This window comes from Rosa rugosa, chromosome 1 (genome assembly GCF_958449725.1).
Source record: "Rosa rugosa chromosome 1, drRosRugo1.1, whole genome shotgun sequence".
Lineage (NCBI taxonomy): Eukaryota > Viridiplantae > Streptophyta > Magnoliopsida > Rosales > Rosaceae > Rosa > Rosa rugosa.
In genome coordinates this window covers 54945273-54964836 of record NC_084820.1, presented here as the reverse complement: position 1 = coordinate 54964836, position 19564 = coordinate 54945273, and the positions used below count along the sequence as shown (strand labels likewise).

The following is a 19564-nucleotide window of genomic DNA, read 5'->3' as shown; positions in this document are numbered from 1 at the left end:
AAGAGACTTTATTAGCCAAAATTGAAAAATTGTACCAAAATAACCTTGAAATATTAATAAACTTTCATACTCATAAAACATATAGGGATAATATAGTCTCTTTTTTTTTGGTCAAATAGAACTTTCATTAGATGAAGCACATATTACAAAAGTAATACAGAGAAAATAGGAGTCCTAGGCCCAAAAGCCCAATAGGCAACCCATACCTAAAACTAAAACCGAAGCCCAAAATACCAAAAAAACCAAGACCTAATTACACCAAACTCTTCACTTCAACGCAGAGGCTGGCCGCCATGGTGATACTGCAACCAACTGAACCCGACAGAATCTTGACATCCAGAGGCCAAGTAAACTCTCCACCATCATTCTCCACACCTAAATTGCAAGCACAGGAAGAACAACAAGAACAAAACAAAGAACTTAGCAAAGGTAGTCGTGGAGGTGGAGACCACCATGCATCACAACACCACTGGTCCGACGATATCCACAATCTTCGGTGGTTTGCTGGTACTGCTGCAATCTTTATGTGTGAAGTTAAGTGAACAGGTCTCTGTCGAGACACCAAGGGTTGAAAGTGAAGATGAGGTTGTGGAAAAAGAGAAAATTCGGATGAAGATGAGAGGGTGAGGTGTTTGAGATGGAGGAGAATGTGAGATTTGATAGTAGATCTGGAAATTTGATGAACAATTGGGCAAGAACAAGGAAAGATAGAAAGAGAAAGAGACATAAACAGATCTAAAGCTGAGACCAAGCTCAGGAAACTCACCACAAAAGGGTGGAGACGCACCACAGAGGGTGGAGAAACCAAAGACTTGCCGACTCTCAAAACGGCAGAGGAGAGAGGTTCTTTGACTTGGATAATATAGTCAATTACAAGAGAAACAGAAAAATAAGAAAAGAAAAAAAAATAGGGAAATAGATAAATACGTGGGAGAACTACCAACCCCATGAATAACTATCCACTGAATCCATTTTCTCTGCAGGTAACTACCCACTATCTGCAGATAACTTTCTATTTTTTATTTTTATTTTTTTTACAACGAAAGTTTTTCTTACACATGCAGAGCATGTGATTGCAAACTAGTATATATATAGAGGAAGGATCTGAAGATAGAAGAAAAAATGCGGACCGACACATGTCAGCCAGCCAATCAATCTAATTTTCATGCGGGTCCCACCCATATCATCTTCTCTCATCTTTAAGTTCATTTTTATCAGCAACGCACAGCCATGGCTTCACTGGAGTTAGACGCCGGCTCTACGCGAACCACCGAATCTTTCAATGAAATCAAACACATAGCAGAAAAGAAAAATAGGAATAAGAAGAGCAAAAATGATGTGTTTCGTTACCTCCCCAAATTTTAGTGCTTTACTCTAAAATCGGAAACTACTAACAGGAAGGGGAATTTCAATATGGAGGTGAATCATGAAACGGGTTGGAGAATGAACCCGACCCACCTTGTTAAAATGGTTAATAGGCTTATGGGAGGGTTAATATTCTGGCTATGATTATGGATTTTGTTAATTGGATGTTGTATATATGGTGTAAAGTTTGAGCTATCAAACTACTAGTAGGCCAGTTACAAGTGTGTTCTATACGACGATCTGTCCATCGAGAAGCAATTTCCTTGTCGATGCCTTAGCAAAGCTTGGTCTTACTACTCAGGCTCAAGTCTGGTCCAATTATCTTCCCTTTCTGTTGCTCAAGCTTTTCATTTTGATTCTCTGAATATAAGTTGTTCTAGGGGCTTTTCCTTATAATTTTCCTTTTCCTTGTCCAAAAAAAAAAAAAAAAAAAAAACCCGGGCCAGGTGGTACCCAATGATCACGTCCATTTTCCTCCCCAGCTCCATTGCATGCATGCACTCTCACTTGCGACGCAAGCAATCCTTCCCATATAGAAAGGCACTGCTCAAAAATAACTTCAGGGGGCCTGGCCTAGGTTGATCTCCATGCACTACCTCATTCCTCTCTCTGCAATTATCCCACATAATTATCACCAACAACTTCAGCTCATCCATAGATAAAACGTTAATAGCAAAATCAAAGAACTCAGAAAATTATTCAACATACCCGGAACCAACTTCAAGTGAAAACTCGTCCTCTCCAACACCCGCACCACTTAAAGGACACAAGCATGTTACGTGCAAAGGCGTTTCATTTGCTAGCAGCTGACACCTCGGATATATAGGATGGTTAGAAATATAACGTTGATAGAGTGACCACATACAAGGCATGAACTCCGCCGAACATCTGCATAAGAAGTACGTGACTCATTTTTGGTGGATAAAAACAAAAAACAAAAAATAAAAAAATCCATCAATGTATGTTGTATACGTTATTGAGTGTCTGGCTTCAAATTATTGTAAATATCACATAGTTTCTAGTCACTATATGAAAACTAGCATTATGGCATTAAACAAAGGAGAGACAACATTAATACATTATACATTACAGCCTTAAAAAGTTGTCTTTAGCTCTCAGTCTTCGCTTCCAACCATATTTGGTGATAGTAAACATGCAAGAGTTCACAAAATGGCAAAAGTTTCACAAAATCCAAAGTGATCTGTTGCTGATCTCAAAACAGAGGTTGAGCGATATGGGGTGGTGAACTCCATTCAGAAACTGACTACTGGAATTAATGGAGAAGCCATTTCCAAATTGGTCGAGTCATGAGCTAATGACAGTTGGAGCAACCTTGTTATATCCTTTGAGATTGATGATATCATGAGAGGAAAGAAACTTTTGGTCTTATTCTTGTTTTTTTTTTTTTTTTTTTTTGAATAAGGTCTTATTCTTGTTTGCAGCTGGAAAAACATCAATACTAAGCCACCACCAAGAAGAGTACCCCAAGCAAAAGGTCATGCATATATATTACAATACACACAAGACATAGAAAAAGTCATTTATTGTTAATTCTTTACCATTTTCCAAGTCACAGTTTGAAACAAAAGAAATCCCCATTTTGTATTTTATTCTATTTTCTGTGAATCATATTTTATTCCAAGTCAATAAACAAATATTCACTAAAAATCCCTAGGATCTACCCTCCCCTTGAAAACAAAAAGCGGAAATGGAAATATGAATGGATTTAGAGGGTATGTCTAGTTGATATATCTACACACAAAAACACACACTTGTTGTAATATATATATATATATATATATATATATATATATATATATAGGATTTTTCTCAGGTAAGGATGTCCTTAGTTTTTCTTATGGAACGGATTTACTGTTTTCACCCACTTTCCGATCACATTTTCACATCTTAACCGTTTCAGTTTTTAGGTACTAATGTATGGATCACCTCTGCAAAATTTCAGCCAATTTGGTGATCGTTAAGGCGTCCAAAACTGCAATTTACACGAACGAACCGAATCTGTCGAACCGGAACCGTTCGTTTACATTGTTGTAATTTGCAGTTTTGGATGCCTTAATGATCACCAATTTGGCTGAAATTTTGCAGAGGTGATCTATACATTAGGACCTAAAAACTGAACGGTTAAGATGTGAAAATTTGATCGGAAAGTGGGTGAAAACCGAAAATTCGTACCTAAGAAAAACTAAGGACATCCTTAGTGTAGCCGGACTGTATATATATATATATATATATATATATGGAGCCGTTCGAGAGCGGACGTCCGCAACCCAGAAAAAGTGCGGACGTCTCTCCTCCGGCCTCGATCAAGCTTCGACGGCGCGGCGGGGCTTGCCGGAGGGGGGCTAGGGGTCTGAGAAGCCGGTCTGCAGTCGGGTGGAGTCGCCGGCGACGAGGTTGCGGCGTTGCCCAGAACGTGCAACCTCGATCTCCTCCGACCTCGATCGCTGCCCAGAACGGTCCGGGATGCCTCCGGCCTCCCTCCTGCAAGCCGCGCGCCGCCGTCGCTGCTGCTGCGTCGACGTCCGCACTTTAGCGACAGTGCGGACGTCCGGCTGTGATCGGGCCTCTATATATATATATATATATATATATATATATATATATATATATATATATGAGGTCTAAGATACTCTTTTCTTCGTTCGGCATTTCATGTACTTAATTTCACCTGAAAAAGAGACCGCTAACAGTTGATACTCTTTTTGGTGAATGAATAAACAACCCTTACAAAGGCAATGTTAGAATAATTAGAACATCTTTAGCAGTATTAACCATTTTTAATTAATTTTTAGCCGAAGTAGCTAAAAAATTATTTTTGCTAGCCACTTTAAAAATACGTCTGCATTAGTTCTCTCTATTTTAACTAGATTTAAATATTTATTATTTTTTGAATGAAGAAAAAATAATTTAAATATATTTATAAATCACATAGAATGACTTACAATGAATATTTTAAAATAACAAAAAGAGACTCTCTATTAATCCTGCTCTCTATATTTCACAACGAGATAATTAAAAGTTAAAATGGAGAGTTATTTAGAAGGGTCTTTGACCCAAAGCCCCAAAATGAGTAAAAATTATCTCACTTACCCCAGCAACAGATTTTTGTTCTCATATACACAATTTGACATTAAATGACCATTTTGCCCTCAACCCAATTAAAGATCTACAATCACGCCAATCTGTCTCCTCTCTCTCATCCCGATCTCTCTCTCTCTCTCTGACCGCCAGCTCCGGCAACGTCCCAGTCTATTGCCCCCCAATGAGTGTAGGCAAGCAGTCGTCGGCACCGGCGTCATCGGCGATGTTCTCCTTACGAGGATCTCTCATCACTCTCGCCGTCTTCACCGTACTTTCCCTTGCCTACTTCTCCCTCAACTTCTCCGTCTCCTCCCCTCCCCTCCTCCTCCCCCTCCGTCACCGCAACCATCGACCTTCCCGTCATCAGGCAGGAGGAGACTTTCGACTCCAATCTGTCACCCGAGGAAGAGGAAGAGTTTTTGGACATTTACCACTCGCCGGAGGTGTTCCGGTTGAACTACGCCGAAATGGAGAGGAAATTCAAGGTGTATATTTATCCCGACGGCGATCCGAACACATTTTACCAGACGCCGAGGAAGCTCACTGGGAAATATTCTAGTGAGGGATATTTCTTTCAGAATATTAGAAAGAGAAGGTTTCGGACCGAGGATCCGGATCAGGCTCAGCTCTTCTTCATCCCTATCTCCTGCCACAAGATGCGAGGCAAGGTATAGTGGTTTATCTGATTGTAAGTTTGTTGATTTAATTGTGTTTTGATTTCGGAGATGAGTGTGATTTGTTCAGTGCTGTGGATCTGAGTACAGTTCTGATTCACATTAGTTATGAATTCTACTGAAGACTTGTTATGAAATGCAAATGTGGAATTGTGTTAGTAGCTAAACCGATTGCGATGTCTCTTTTCGTTCTACTCTTTCGGAACTCGTTGCTGATTTTGGTTAGTTTCGTTCAGTTTTGTTAGTTTAAGTAGCGTCTATGTAATTGCATTGAAGTATTTGCTGGTTTATTGATGAGTTTTGTTTGTTTTGCAAATTTGAAGAACTTGCGGTTTTCTTAGTATGAGTTACTAAGTTTCCTTAACCCGTGAATGGGAATGGCAATGCCTAGTGTCGGATAATGCTCTGTGATTGGATTTGATTGGCAGATATTGTTGGTTTATGATGATTGTGCAGGGTACTTCATATGAGAATATGACCATAATTGTTCAAAACTATGTAGAGAGCTTTTGACTTGGGTGCCAGTTTCATGATGGCAGAAGGCCCGGAAGGAAAGAAAAAAGAAAAAAAAAAGTTTTATTGGTGGGCAATAGACGTGTATTGCCCCTCAATAGACGTCTAATAAAAGTCTATTGGAGGGCAATACATGTCTATTGGGAGGCAATAGACGCTTTAAATTGATACAATCTCTGATTTTTTTTCTTTAATCAAAGTTTTATTTGTGTAATTTTAAGAAGATTAGTTTTCATTTCGGTAACCGAAACGTTTATTGGGGGGCAATATACGTCTATTGGGGGGCAATAGACGTTTTGAATTGATGTAATCTCCTCGTTTTTTTTTCTTTAATCAAAGTTTTATTTGTGTAGTTTTAGAAGATTAATTACCATTTTGGTAATCTAAACGTCTATTGGGGGGCAATAGACGTCTACTTGGGGGCAATACAGGGCTGATAGTCGTCTATTGGGGGCCAATAGACGTCTATTAGGGGGCAAAAAAACTTTCCAGTGAGATTTTCAGCAAATTCCGGTGGGCGGCAGCCAGTGACCGGATTCCGGAAAAAGTTGGCCGGAATCCGGCGACCGGTGACCGGAATCCGATGAAAGTTGGCCGGAATCCGGCGACCGGTGACTGGATTCCGGCGGCCGGTGATGGGCTCCGGCGAAGTCTCCTATAGTTTCTCTTTCTTCCATTTTCTCTCTCTCTCTCTCTAAGTAACAAAGGGGTGAGGGGTAAAATGGTATTAAAAAAAATTAAAAACAAAAAAAAAAATCTTAATGGGGTATTAGGGAAGACTCCCTTAGAGTGTATTGGGTAAGAGGGAATTAAAAAAACTTAATGGGGTAAGGGGGAAAAAAATCCCTAGAAATGGGGTAAATGGATAAAACCCCAATTTAGAAATCTGGTGGAGCTGCTACAATTAATAAAGAGCTAAACGTGCTTTTCAAAATAAGTAAGGAGCCAAAATAGAGAGTCTGTTAAAGATGCTTTAAGCTCCGAAATCAACAAATTGCCTATAGAAATTCCTATATAAATTTATATTTTTTAATAAAGAAAAGAAAAGAAAATGAAATAAAAGAACAAGCACTATTGTTGTTATTTTACATTAATTAATTAATTAATTATTTATTTATTTTTGATAAGACTATTGTTATTATTTTCAATATAATCAGCCGGCCTGTTTACTTTGGCCTGCATGCTGTCCACGCACTATTTTCAGGCAGCCTCTATGACAACACAGATTATTAGACGTTTTCTTAGGTACTAAATAACGGCAGCATGCTTAGTATTCAAATACATACGATTGATTAATTGTATAAGTTGTTTAACTTGTTCTATACAAGATACAAAAATCAACTTTAGAAAAACCAAATAATGCAACAAAAGAAATTAAACAAACTAATGCATACATTTTGTGTCTCTCTTGAAACACCTATGTGCATACAAAAACTAGCATATACCAGGTTATCTTACTGCATGTTCTAGAACAATAATGTCAAGAATATCATGCACATCTTTTTACCTCATTACTCTAAATAAATAAAACAAAACAACTATAGTTAGATATCTTACGACATTAATCAGACATCTTATATTATGCTACTAAAAAGAAATTAAGGACAAGTTAATGGTCTGATTGTACTATTTAAATATTATGTAATAAGTTAACCGGACATCTTACGACACGATTATTATTATTATTATTATTTTTTTTTTTGAGTAAAATGAATATATATATTCATAGCAATCATAGGCTAGAATGGCCCAATACATAGTTCCAATCAGGGGATAGGTGCCATTACACTTGAAACAATCCTGCTCCTTATGCAGGAGCCTAGCAGAATAACATAATTCTAAACTAAGAATAGTAGCAGGCAAAGGTCCCGGTGCCAATGCGCTCAATTGCGGTACACCAAAAAACTTTGCATCGAGATGTGTAGAATCACAAATCATTCTGTAGGCAAAGTACCAAAGTGATGATCCCTAAAAACATAGGGAATTATGGAAAGTAAACAAAGCTACTAACATAGAGTTGGGCCAAAGTCAAAACAACCTAGCCCAAAGTAGTAGTCCAGCAGCCCCAAGAAAGAAACCAACTCCGGCCCAAAAAAAGGTGGCTTGACCCAAGCCCAGCCCATCTCCAGCCTCAACGGTGCAATCGCCACAACCCGAAACTTGATGCCGCCGCTGCAAAAAACCGACGCCAGCCCCGTCGCTGCCACCTACTGCCAGACCTTGCCCCCTCAACGCCCCACCTAAAACCTCGCTGCCACAAAACCCTCAGCGAAATCCGAGCAAGTTGCGCTGAAACCGAAACCCGTCCGAAGCAGTCAGATTCATCACGCCAATGCCATATGGTCTGTTACGACACGATTATTAAGTAGTAATAAAGAGTTTATATTAGGTTGACGTGTTAATTATTAGCTAATACAAGAAATACACACCAATGCCATATGGTCTGTTACAATGTGAAGAGAAAAGTGCTGATCCTTTAGCAGCTATAAATATTTAAAGCATTGGTACATGACAGAGCGGCAGACCCTAAGCTTAGAAAACAAAGGAAAAAATTGACTTAACTTTTCAATAATTTAAATTAAACCGTATCATCCATAGAGCATCTGATTACATTAAAAACCAGACGGATACAACAAAGTCTTTGAACCTCTATATAACCAACAAACACTTTCAGACTCCTCAAAAAAAAAAAAAAAAAAAAAAAAAAAACAAACAAACAAACAAACACTTTCAGACAGAATCTTTACAAAAATGGCCTGCACATACTTTGTGTATTTATCGTCTTCAATGATAACTATATAGTACATACCTCAAAAGGTTCAACCTTTCTTCTTCACTTTCCTTCCTCAACTTTCCAGCATTATTTCCATTCATCAAACACATTCATGGCTGCAGACTCCTCATTCGAGCTGGAAAACTCTATTTCCGGCCACCTCCCACGTTACACCACCCCTGTGGCAGGCTCGTCGCATTATGACTCCCGCTCATTCACACCGGTTAGCTCCGCTCACTCGAGAACTCCCAGAAGGTCTCGCCACCCCACTCCAACTACGCCTTTCGCCTCGGACAATGACATGTCGTGGCAAGGCGAGATCTCCTGGCAGTTTGAGCCGACGGGGTGGAACGAAACTCGCAACTTGGGCTCAGCTATGAGCCCATGGGCCACCGTGAGCACGTCCTCTCGCCAGGCCCAGCGTGCCCACCGCTCAGCAAATTACTACTACCTCTCCCGCACCACTGGCGGGTTTCGTACCTCCCCAAATCAATATTACAACGAGTACTCCAGCTATGGTGCTGTGACAGATGGGAGACTTGAACTTAAGAGCTACGTTGCTAGGGACAATGAAAGCTCAACTTTTGGGAGGAGTAGTTACAATTATGGGGAGCAGAAGAAACCCTTTAAAGCAGTTACTCCAAGGTTGGAGGGTATTAAAGAAGCTGGGAGTGGAAATTTCAGTGGCAGTGGCGCTTTGGCTAAGAAAGATTTGCTTGGTTTGATTGATTATCAAACAGCAGAAGATGATGATGAAGATGATAGTTTGGGTCATAGTGGACACCATGGTCATGGCCTATATCTTGATCATGGTCATAGGCCATCACACAAAGGACATGATCATGGGTTGTCACCCATGGGTCATCATGGCCATAGTGGGCTGCACCATGGCCATGGTGCACCATCACATGGTCATGACACGTGGCCGCATTCAATTACTAGTCACTATATTGATGATGAGAGTGATCAGGGTTCTGGGTATGATGATCATGATGATGAGGATGAGGATGAGGATGATGCAAGGCCAGTGAAGCAAGTTGGGCTGTTTAGCTTGTTCAAGTATTCAACAAAATGGGATATGTTTCTTGTGTTTTTGGGTTGTGTTGGTGCTCTTATCAATGGGGGGTCTCTTCCTTGGTATTCTTATCTCTTTGGAAAGTTTGTGAATAAGATTGCTATAGAATCAAAGGACATTGACAAAGGCCCCATGATGAGAGATGTAGAGAAGGTATATTTGATACTTTCTGTTAATGTTTATATAATTATTAATATTTCTGTTGATCATATTCAGTTTGGATTGATGTTGGAAGCTCATTTCTTTGTTCATTTTTTGTATTTGATATCAGATATGCCTGCTTATGACTGGTTTAGCTGCAATAGTAGTAGTTGGAGCATATATGGGTAAGTTGGATTACATCCTGATGAATATTCCTTATTGCCTATTTGTTTCCTTTTAAGAATATTCTTTTTGGTTCAAATGTTTGAATGAAATTCAATTATGTCAAAGATGTATATATATATATATATACTAAAAGTAGTTTTATCTCTGATGAATTGGCAGAGATCACTTGTTGGAGAATGGTGGGGGAGAGATCTGCTCAGAGAATAAGAAGAGAATATCTAAAAGCAGTTCTGCGACAAGACATTAGCTTTTTTGATACTGAGATTGCTGCTGGTGATATTATGCATGGAATTTCAAGTGATGTTGCTGCAATCCAAGAAGTCATGGGGGAGAAGGTTAGCTGTTTTGCTTCTCTAAATTTTCTTTGAATACCTTTATCTCATTTGGCAAGCATTAGTAACTAGTTTTGTGTTATCATACACGGACTGTCGTCATTGATACAATTGATCTGAACATTATATATAACTGCAGATGGCACATTTCATTCACCATATATGTACCTTCATATGTGGATACACAGTTGGGTTTCTAAGGTCATGGAAAGTAACTCTAGTAGTCTTCTCAGTCATACCATTGATGATGTTAACTGGTATCGCTTACAAGGCTATTTATGTTGGCCTAACCACAAAAGAGGAGGTAAAAGGCACAGAGAACTAGAATATTATGCCAAAGCTTATTACAATCCGAACATTACTTGAGCATTTGGTTGATTCTTTTCTGTGCATTTTTCAAAGTTTTCTTACAGGACAGCTGGTACTGTAGCCGAGCAAGCTATCGGTTCAATCAGAACAGTATTTTCCTTTGTTGCGGAGGATCATTTGGCTGAAAAATATTCTGCATTAATTGCCAACTTGGTGCCTTTTGGAGCAAAGATTGGCTTTGCTAAGGGTGCAGGAGTCGGAGTTATCTATCTTGTTAGTTATTCTACATGGGCGTTGGCTTTCTGGTACGGTTCTATTTTGGTTGCTAAGGGTGAGATCACTGGAGGTGCTGCCATTGCTTGTTTCTTTGGTGTAAATGTCGGGGGAAGGTAATACTCTAGCTTGTCATATGATGGTTATAACTAGTATCTGTTTTTCTTGACACATGTTTAATATGATCTAAATTAACTTCTGCAGGGGCTTGGCATTGTCACTGTCATACTTTGCTCAGTTTGCACAAGGGACCGTAGCAGCAGGCCGAGTATTTGAAATTATAGATAGAGTTCCAGAAATAGATCCCTACAGCCCAGTAGGTAGGAAACTGTCAAATGTTCGAGGAAGGATTGAATTTAAAGGCATTTATTTCGCATACCCGTCTCGTCCTGAAGCTCCAATTTTTCATTCGCTTAATCTGGTCATTCCATCTTCAAAGACACTAGCACTTGTTGGCTCTAGCGGAGGTGGAAAGTCTACGATCTTTGCTCTTATAGAGAGGTTCTATGACCCTACCAAAGGTATTATAATCTTGTGATCTAACAAGACAAACGATGTTTATAATAAGTTGGGATAACTTTTGTTTCTGCTCTGATTAGGCTTCCAAATGTTTTTTTGGCAGGTACAATAACATTGGATGGTCATGATTTAAGGTCACTTCAGGTGAAGTGGCTAAGGGGTCAGATGGGCATGGTTGGTCAGGAGCCAGTGCTCTTTGCCACCAGCATTTTAGAAAACGTGTTGATGGGGAAAGAGAATGCCACCAAGAAAGAAGCAATTACTGCCTGCATTGCTGCCAATGCTCACAGCTTCATTTCTGGACTTCCACATGGCTATGACACTCAGGTTCAGTAACATATCCACCTTAATTTGTTTGATTACATTCAAATCCATATAAATGTAAATGATGAAACTCATGGTGTAATGCTCACTTCAAATGTCACACTTGGCAGGTTGGAGACAGAGGAACACTACTCTCAGGTGGTCAGAAACAAAGAATTGCATTGGCTCGAGCGATGATCAAGGACCCTAGAATCCTTCTCTTGGATGAGCCTACCAGTGCCTTAGACCCTGAATCCGAGACTGTAGTCCAACAGGCTATTGACAAAATTTCCTCAGGACGAACAACTATTGTAATTGCTCACAGGCTATCAACTGTAAGAAACTCTCATGCCATTGTTGTTCTTGACAGTGGCTCTGTCATTGAGATTGGTAACCACCGCCAGCTCATGGAAAAAGCAGGGGCGTATTATAGCCTCGTTGAGCTTGCTTCTGATGGAGTGACAAAACCTTTTTCGGAACAATATGATACTGGAATTAGCCCTCAGTTTTCCAGGTTTGACAAATCAACTTATGATGTATCAAGATCAACATTCATGCAAGATCGAAACCAAGTAGAAGAGAAAGAGGTCCAAAAACCAATTCCAAGAAAGGTTCAGCTTTCAGATTTATGGTTGTTACAGAGGCCTGAGCTCCCAATGCTATTAGTTGGATTTCTTTTGGGCATGCATGCAGGTGCGATTCTATCTATCTTCCCTTATATTCTAGGCCAAGCACTTGTAGTATATTTTGATAGAGAGCCATCAAAGATCAAAACAGGAATCGCGCCCCTTTGCTTAGTACTTGTTGCACTTGGCTTTGGGAATATACTCTTCATGACAGGACAACAAGGCTTGTGTGGCTGGGCTGGAACAAAGCTCACAATGAGAGTGAGAAACCTTCTTTTCCGTTCCATACTTAAACAAGAACCTGGTTGGTTTGATTTTGAAGAAAACTCAAAAGCGGTACTTGTCTCTAGGATTTCAATGGATTCTGTGGCTTTTCGTGCCGTCCATGTTGATCGATTATCAGTCTTGTTTATGGGGTTGAGTTCAGCTATGGTTGGATTGGGTATATCCTTTTGGCTTGAATGGAGGCTAGCTCTTTTGGCTGCTGCTCTCACTCCTTTCACTCTTGGTGCAAGTTACTTGAGCTTGATCATAAATATAGGGCCCAAACTTGACAATGATGCTTATGCCAAGGCTAGCAATATTGCTTCTGGTGCAGTTTCAAACATAAGGACGGTTGCAACATTTTCTGCTCAAGACCAGTTGATCAAGTCCTTTGATAGTGCTTTATCGGAGCCAAAGACAAAATCAATGAGAAGAACACAAATAATGGGCCTAGCACTCGGGTTCTCTCAAGGTGTTATGTACGGAGCTTACACCTTAACTCTCTTGTTTGGTGCTTACCTTATGAAAGAAAACAAAACTAATTTCGGTGATGTTTACAAAATCTTTCTCATTCTTGTTCTGAGCTCATTTTCTGTGGGACAATTAGCCGGTCTTGCACCAGACACATCTATGGCTGAAACAGCAATTCCAGCAGTTTTTGATATAATGACTCGTAAGCCATTAATCAGCAGTGGCAGAGGAAAAGATAAGAAGATTGAAAGGTCGAAACCTTTAGATATTCACTTCAAAATGGTGACATTTGCATACCCATCAAGGCCTGAGGTAACTGTGTTGAGTGAATTTTCCCTCAAGGTCAAAGGTGGTAGCACAGTGGCATTGGTGGGTGGAAGTGGATCGGGAAAATCAACTGTCATATGGTTAATACAAAGGTTTTATGATCCAACTCAAGGGAAGGTGATGATGGGGGGAGTGGATTTGAGGGAGATTGATGTGAAGTGGTTAAGAAGGCAAACAGCTTTAGTTGGTCAAGAGCCTACATTGTTTGCTGGCACTATAAGAGAGAACATTGCTTTTGGCAACCCGGATGCTTCATGGACTGAAATTGAAGATGCTGCAAGAGAAGCTTACATCCACAGCTTCATTAGTGGCCTCCCTCAAGGCTATGAAACTCAGGTACGTTTGAACTCGTAGAAACTATACTAATTCTTTTTCATGCACAGTGATTTGTTATGTGCTACTAAGTTACCAACTCTCTTTCCTACCTACCACAGGTTGGTGAGAGTGGGGTTCAGCTATCTGGGGGGCAGAAGCAAAGGATTGCCATAGCAAGAGCTATACTGAAGAAATCAAAGGTACTACTTCTAGATGAAGCAAGTAGTGCACTAGATTTGGAATCTGAGAGACATATACAAGACGCACTTAGGAAAGTCAGCAAAAGGGCCACGACAATCATAGTCGCTCACCGGCTTTCTACTATCAGGGAAGCTGATATGATAGCAGTTATGAAAGATGGTGGCATCACTGAATATGGGAGCCATGATACGCTCATGAAATCTCATCTTAATGGCGTGTATGCCAGCTTGGTGCGTGCAGAAACCGAAGCCAATGCATTTTCTTAAGCCATCCAGGACTTTTCAGGTGGAGAATCACTTTGTAATCGCTTGTAGTTATAGAGAACTAGAGTCCAGTTTAATGTAATTTGGTCTGCTTCCATCTGATACAAGGGATTGTAATTGATATACCAACATATACCCAAATTTGGAAGGTGATTTTTGTATGAGCCTGTCATATATGACATACATCTCACAACATGTTGCTGTTAGCATTTTTATTACGTGGTTATTACTTGGGTTGGTATGTTATAGTCAGATGGCAAGGCTCATATTTACTTTATTTTCCAGAAAAGGAAACTATATTCTAAAGGAAGGGCTCACTTTCTTCTTAGGACACCCTCAAGAAAGGGATCAACTGCAAAGGGCCGGGTCTCTACTTTTAAGCCACAGTTTCAGGCCAGAAAATCCCTTACAAATCCTGTGAGACACAAAGCAAATAGACATGGAGCTGTGGTCTCTACTTAAAAATTAGCTAAATCAAAAAGCTCATGGCTCTGATTTGCTAATTTTCATAGAATGACCTAATTTATCAATGTTTCGGATTGGATCCCATATTGAGGAACCCTAACAAGCAATTTTTTTCTTTCTTCTCTTTAAAAAGAACAGAACAACCATTTTAAGAAGGAGATTCATTTCCTATTGTTTCACATCTATATCTAATAAGTATTAAACCATAAGACTGAGATTTATGAAGTTGAATGTGATATATTTGACTTTGTTTAAGTAAAATAGATTCTAGAGAGAATTGTAGAGAGAGATGTGTATTATTATTGAGAATAAGAGCCCTATATATAGGGATTACAAAGTACTAGTTCTAATGTTACAAGGAATACCAATCCGTGTAGGATTGGGAAATCTAGAACCTTCTCTCCTATTGCTACTCCTAGTTTGATAAGGCACACTAAAACGATATTCCTTCAACACTCCCCCTTGTGCCGCTTCAAACTTGGTGGTGACACTTCATCCGTTGCCTCGTTAAAAACCTTGCCAGGTAACAAAAACCCAGTGGGATAAAAATAACCCTGGTCGAAGGACAAAAAGAGCACAACACGTCCTTCACTCTTCGAGATCGAACATGTAAACATCATAACTCCCCCTGATGTCGATATCTCCCCCTGATTGCTACAATCGTGGGAGTTCGGATATCTTTCTCAATCCGATGCTCTTCACATGTTTCTCGAAAGTGGATTTAGGTAACGACTTAGTGAATAAGTCCGCTACATTATCCTCTGATCGGATTTGATTCACTTCAATCTTTAGAAGTGATTGTTGTTGCTGATTATAAAAGAACTTAGGTGATATATGCTTGGTGTTGTCGCCTTTGATGAAACCTAACTTCATTTGTTCAATACAAGCTGCATTATCCTCATAAATGCATGTAGGTTCATCAGTGGTAGACTTCAAACCACAACTTCCTTGAATATGTCGAATCACGGATCTTAGCCATATACATTCACAACTTCCTTGAATACCAATCCGTGTAGGATTGGGAAATCTAGAACCTTCTCTCCTATTGCTACTCCTAGTTTGATAAGGCACACTAAAACGATATTCCTTCAACAAACTTCTTAATGTTCTCGATAGATGCCTTATATTTATCCAAAGTAGGTATGCCTAATATTTATGACATTTCTTGTGATTCACGTCTACAAATTCTGGTCAGTTCCTCTGTGCTATTAATTTGGTCAATTTAGAGGCTGATTGCATAGATTTTCAGCTTTGAACAAGACATTCTAATCGTCCTCACCTTTCTAAAGGGCTCCACTCTCATCAAAAGCTCATTAGGGAACTGCATCCAGGAAGAGACCCACGACCTAATGATGAAAGTTGTTCATAAGAAAAAGGGTGATCCATCACAATACTCTCTATTCACGGTGGCCCATTTGGCCCTTTATCATTTCACCTCAAAAAGAGGGGGAGCCATAAAATTCTCACATGTATATATATTATCTCTTGGCTTTCAAGCCAAGAGGAGATGATGGTTACTTGCCTGGCATGCAAAGCTAACAAGTTCTTTTGCTCAATCCAATTTCCACCACCAGCGAACACTGTTTCAATCTGAAGCTATATTCTATGCTTCATCTTTATGCAGAAGTCTTTCTTTGATTTCATTGAAGATCCTCTTCAATCTTTGTAGTGCAATTTTCTCTTGGCTTTTTAAGTCTTTATGCTCCCAAGTTCAGGTACTTATCATCTCTCTCCAAGATTAGCATATGTATATATGGATCCATTTTATTGCATCATTGTGCACATACAAGGTTATACACTTATACCTTACACAAATCTTTTCATTATTGGAATTTGATTCTATTGTGACTGATACTACCTTATTTTTTTGATGAAATTGTAACCTCATAGTTTTCTATTTTGTTTTGTGGGTTTTTTTATTTTGCTCAGGTCTAATTCAAGCCTTTTGCCTTCAAGTAAAATTAGAATTTCTGGACTAATGTTAATATATAAGGATTGCATGTCCCTAATATTATATGAATAAAATTTATTCCATGAAGTAGACAAAAGACTAATACCATGAGTTCTACTGCATCAACCAGGTACACTTTCTCAAATTTGGATTACAAGAACAAGAAGAAAAAGTTATGGCCTCCCTTACACCAGGAGTACTACTAAAGCTTCTTCAGAGCATGAACTCGAACATAAAGGTTCGTGGAGAATATCGGTCAGTCTTGCTACAAGTGATTAGCATTGTCCCTGCATTGAGTGGCTCAGAACTTTGGCCTAATCAAGGCTTCTTTGTAAAAGTCTCGGATTCTTCGCATTCAACTTATGTCTCCCTCTCAAAGGAGGACAGTGAGCTTATATTGAACAATAAGTTGCAGCTTGGCCAGTTCTTCTATGTTGATAGAGTGGAGGCAGGAACACCAGTTCCCATTCTTGAAGGGGTCAGGCCAGTTCCCGGACGACACCCTTTTGTGGGGAACCCAAAGGATTTGATGCAAATGGTGGAGCCATCAGAGGGTCCAGTCCAAGCTGATGATCATGCAGGAAGCAATAGTTTGAAATCAAGGGAGTCCTCCAATGCTAAAGAAGAAACCTCGAGACAAAAGATTGTTATTAAAGAGGAAAAGGCAGCTGTTGCATCTAGGTATATGCAAGGTTTTTCGACATTAAATTCAAAAGCTAACTCACAAGATTCTAGTGGAGGTGGGAAGCACAATGATAATGAGAGTGGTGGTAAGAAGCAGGTTGGCATGATAAAAGGCAAACAGCAAGAGCTTAATGGTCAGGTATAACTTGTGCTCACCCCTTTTCCTTCTCAGAAACAGAACAATATAGTTAGGAGTTAAATATGCTTGAATTATATAATATCCAGCAAATACTTGTGTTGAAACTTTAAGCTTTTATCCGCGTTCTTTATGTTTGGACTTTGGAAGCATGCATGATTATAAGAACCTTGTTCTATTACATACTGGATCCTTTTAACTATGTATAGGCCAGATTTGTAATGTGATCATTTGTACTAGTGTTACAGGCACGCTCGATAACTCCTTCCCACAGCAGAGCTGGTGCACTTTCATTAAAGCCAGAAGCAGCTGTATCGAACACCAAGGAGACTGCTGTGCCTTCTAAGAGAACTTCTGCAAAACGTGCTTCAATCATACAGGAAAACATAAATCTGAACTGTTTGTCAGTCCGGAAAGAGAAAAGTCTTCCACCAGAAGTAGCTTTGTGGGGTTCTCTGCCAGCTAACTTATTGAAGCCTGGAAAGGTACAATTTTTCTGCACATGTTTCTTCATCATAATAAAAAGTCAGAAAGTCAAAACTATGGTTGCTTCCCGTCCAAATGGTGAACCGACAAAATGCTTTTCTTATCCTTCATTATAATTTTTCAAGGGAATGCTTAGAAGGCGAAATATAGCTTCTTTGGTTGCAGCAGAAGCTCAGAAAGAAGCATCTAGAGCTGCAACTCTTGTCAAATGTCTCAGGTAATTGTACTTTTTAGTGAGTAACACATATCACGCCAATATCTTACATTTACAGATCATAAAGAAAAATGTCTGTCACTGTGAAAGGTCTTACTTAAATCTTCACTTTCAGTACGTTTGCCGATCTATGCTCATCTGCCTCACCAGACAATCCCCACCTCTCACTCACCAAGTTTTTCAGACTCCACCAACTCATTGACCAACCAAATATTGCAGCTCCCTTAAAGGATAAATTAACTCCTTTAACTACAAAACAACTGCCTCCAGATATCGAAAAGTTGAGCAAAAGGACGGGCACAATTCATGGTCAAAGTGCATTGAAGTCTCCAAAACTCCCCATCGTGTTAAGTGAAGCAGAGAAACTAGAATGGGCTAAAGGAGACAGTGCAAAAGGGATTGCAGAACTACGAGAACTTCTCTTAGATGAAACAAGGTCTTGGTTCTTGAAATTCTTGGAGGCAGCACTAGATGCTGGTGGCTTTCATCTGAATACACAAGAGAAGAAAGGCAAGGACAGTGCAGCGCGACGGAGTGAGCCAGACAACCATATTGCTGTGACATTATCACAGCTGAAAAGTTCAAATGAGTGGTTGGATAAACTGAAAACTAGTCTAAGCTCAGAGAGCAGTGAATTGGTGGAGACTGTTGACAGATTGAAACAAAAAGTATATGCTTGTTTACTTGTTCATGTGGAGTCTGCTGCTTCAGCTCTCGAAAATAGATAAGATCACGGTTAATTGAACAAAAAGGATGGTTTTCGAGTTTTGATTGGCCTCTGATTTATATGAATAAGTTATTACAGTTAAGCTGAAGTGGATTCTCAACCAAGAGCCAAGTCTTGTAACTTGTGGTAATAAAACTATTTATGGAAATTGAATCTGTATAAAATAAGAAGAACAATTGAATGTCTGTACTCTGTACCAATAAGATGGTGAGGTATTCTACACAATCTTTGACTGATTCTCTAGTTCAATGTGATTGTGTTAGCACTTAGCAATGTATATGAAATAAAGAAACAATGACAAGAAAGTTATGTACTTATATGCTGTTAGGGGAGTGCATGAGCATTGCAGAACGAGAATCTGTTTCGATTATAAAGATACTCAGATACAATCATAAGTTAAATGGGTTACAATTTACAGAATGCGCTACCCAGAAACTGACCTTTATCCATTGAGTTGAACCTAATGCTTCAAAGGGGAGAGAGTCCAAGGTGGAGAGCTAGAGCACATGCGAAATTCTCAGATCGATATTCATGATGCTGATATATCTAGCATGTGCCCTGCTTCTCCAGCATGGTTCATTCACCCTATCTAGCTTCACTGGTGACTCAATGATCACTCAAGAACATTGGTTTGTGCACATCATTTGTTAATAGACTTAAAAATGAGAAACATGGTACACATGTGAGTGATTATAAAGGATTTTGTGTGTGGCAATTTGTATTAGAATTGTGTGGAAATACGTAATCTTGCTATAAGCTTTACATGGAACCCACATTCCCACCTATTATAGTTAGGTTGGCAAGCATTTTGTTGGTGGTAGGGTTGTTGCTCTTCTGGTTTTACTTAAAAAATAAGCATTTTATTTATT

General features: G+C 39.4%; 2 protein-coding genes across 2 annotated transcripts; both read left to right on the top strand.

Moving 5' to 3' along the window:
• The first annotated feature begins 8399 nt into the window (after positions 1–8399).
• LOC133725520 (ABC transporter B family member 19-like) lies at positions 8400–14247 on the top strand. Its single transcript, XM_062152803.1, has 9 exons — positions 8400–9655; positions 9774–9828; positions 9989–10164; positions 10301–10465; positions 10564–10859; positions 10948–11264; positions 11366–11589; positions 11697–13589; positions 13688–14247. The coding sequence occupies exons 1-9, from the start codon at positions 8540–8542 to the stop codon at positions 14033–14035; spliced, it is 4590 nt and encodes a 1529-aa protein (XP_062008787.1). The 5' UTR covers positions 8400–8539; the 3' UTR covers positions 14036–14247.
• A 1707-nt stretch (positions 14248–15954) lies between these two features.
• LOC133741745 (uncharacterized) lies at positions 15955–18931 on the top strand. Its single transcript, XM_062169479.1, has 5 exons — positions 15955–16212; positions 16579–17271; positions 17517–17753; positions 17880–17971; positions 18084–18931. The coding sequence occupies exons 2-5, from the start codon at positions 16624–16626 to the stop codon at positions 18694–18696; spliced, it is 1590 nt and encodes a 529-aa protein (XP_062025463.1). The 5' UTR covers positions 15955–16212; positions 16579–16623; the 3' UTR covers positions 18697–18931.
• Positions 18932–19564: the final 633 nt, after the last annotated feature.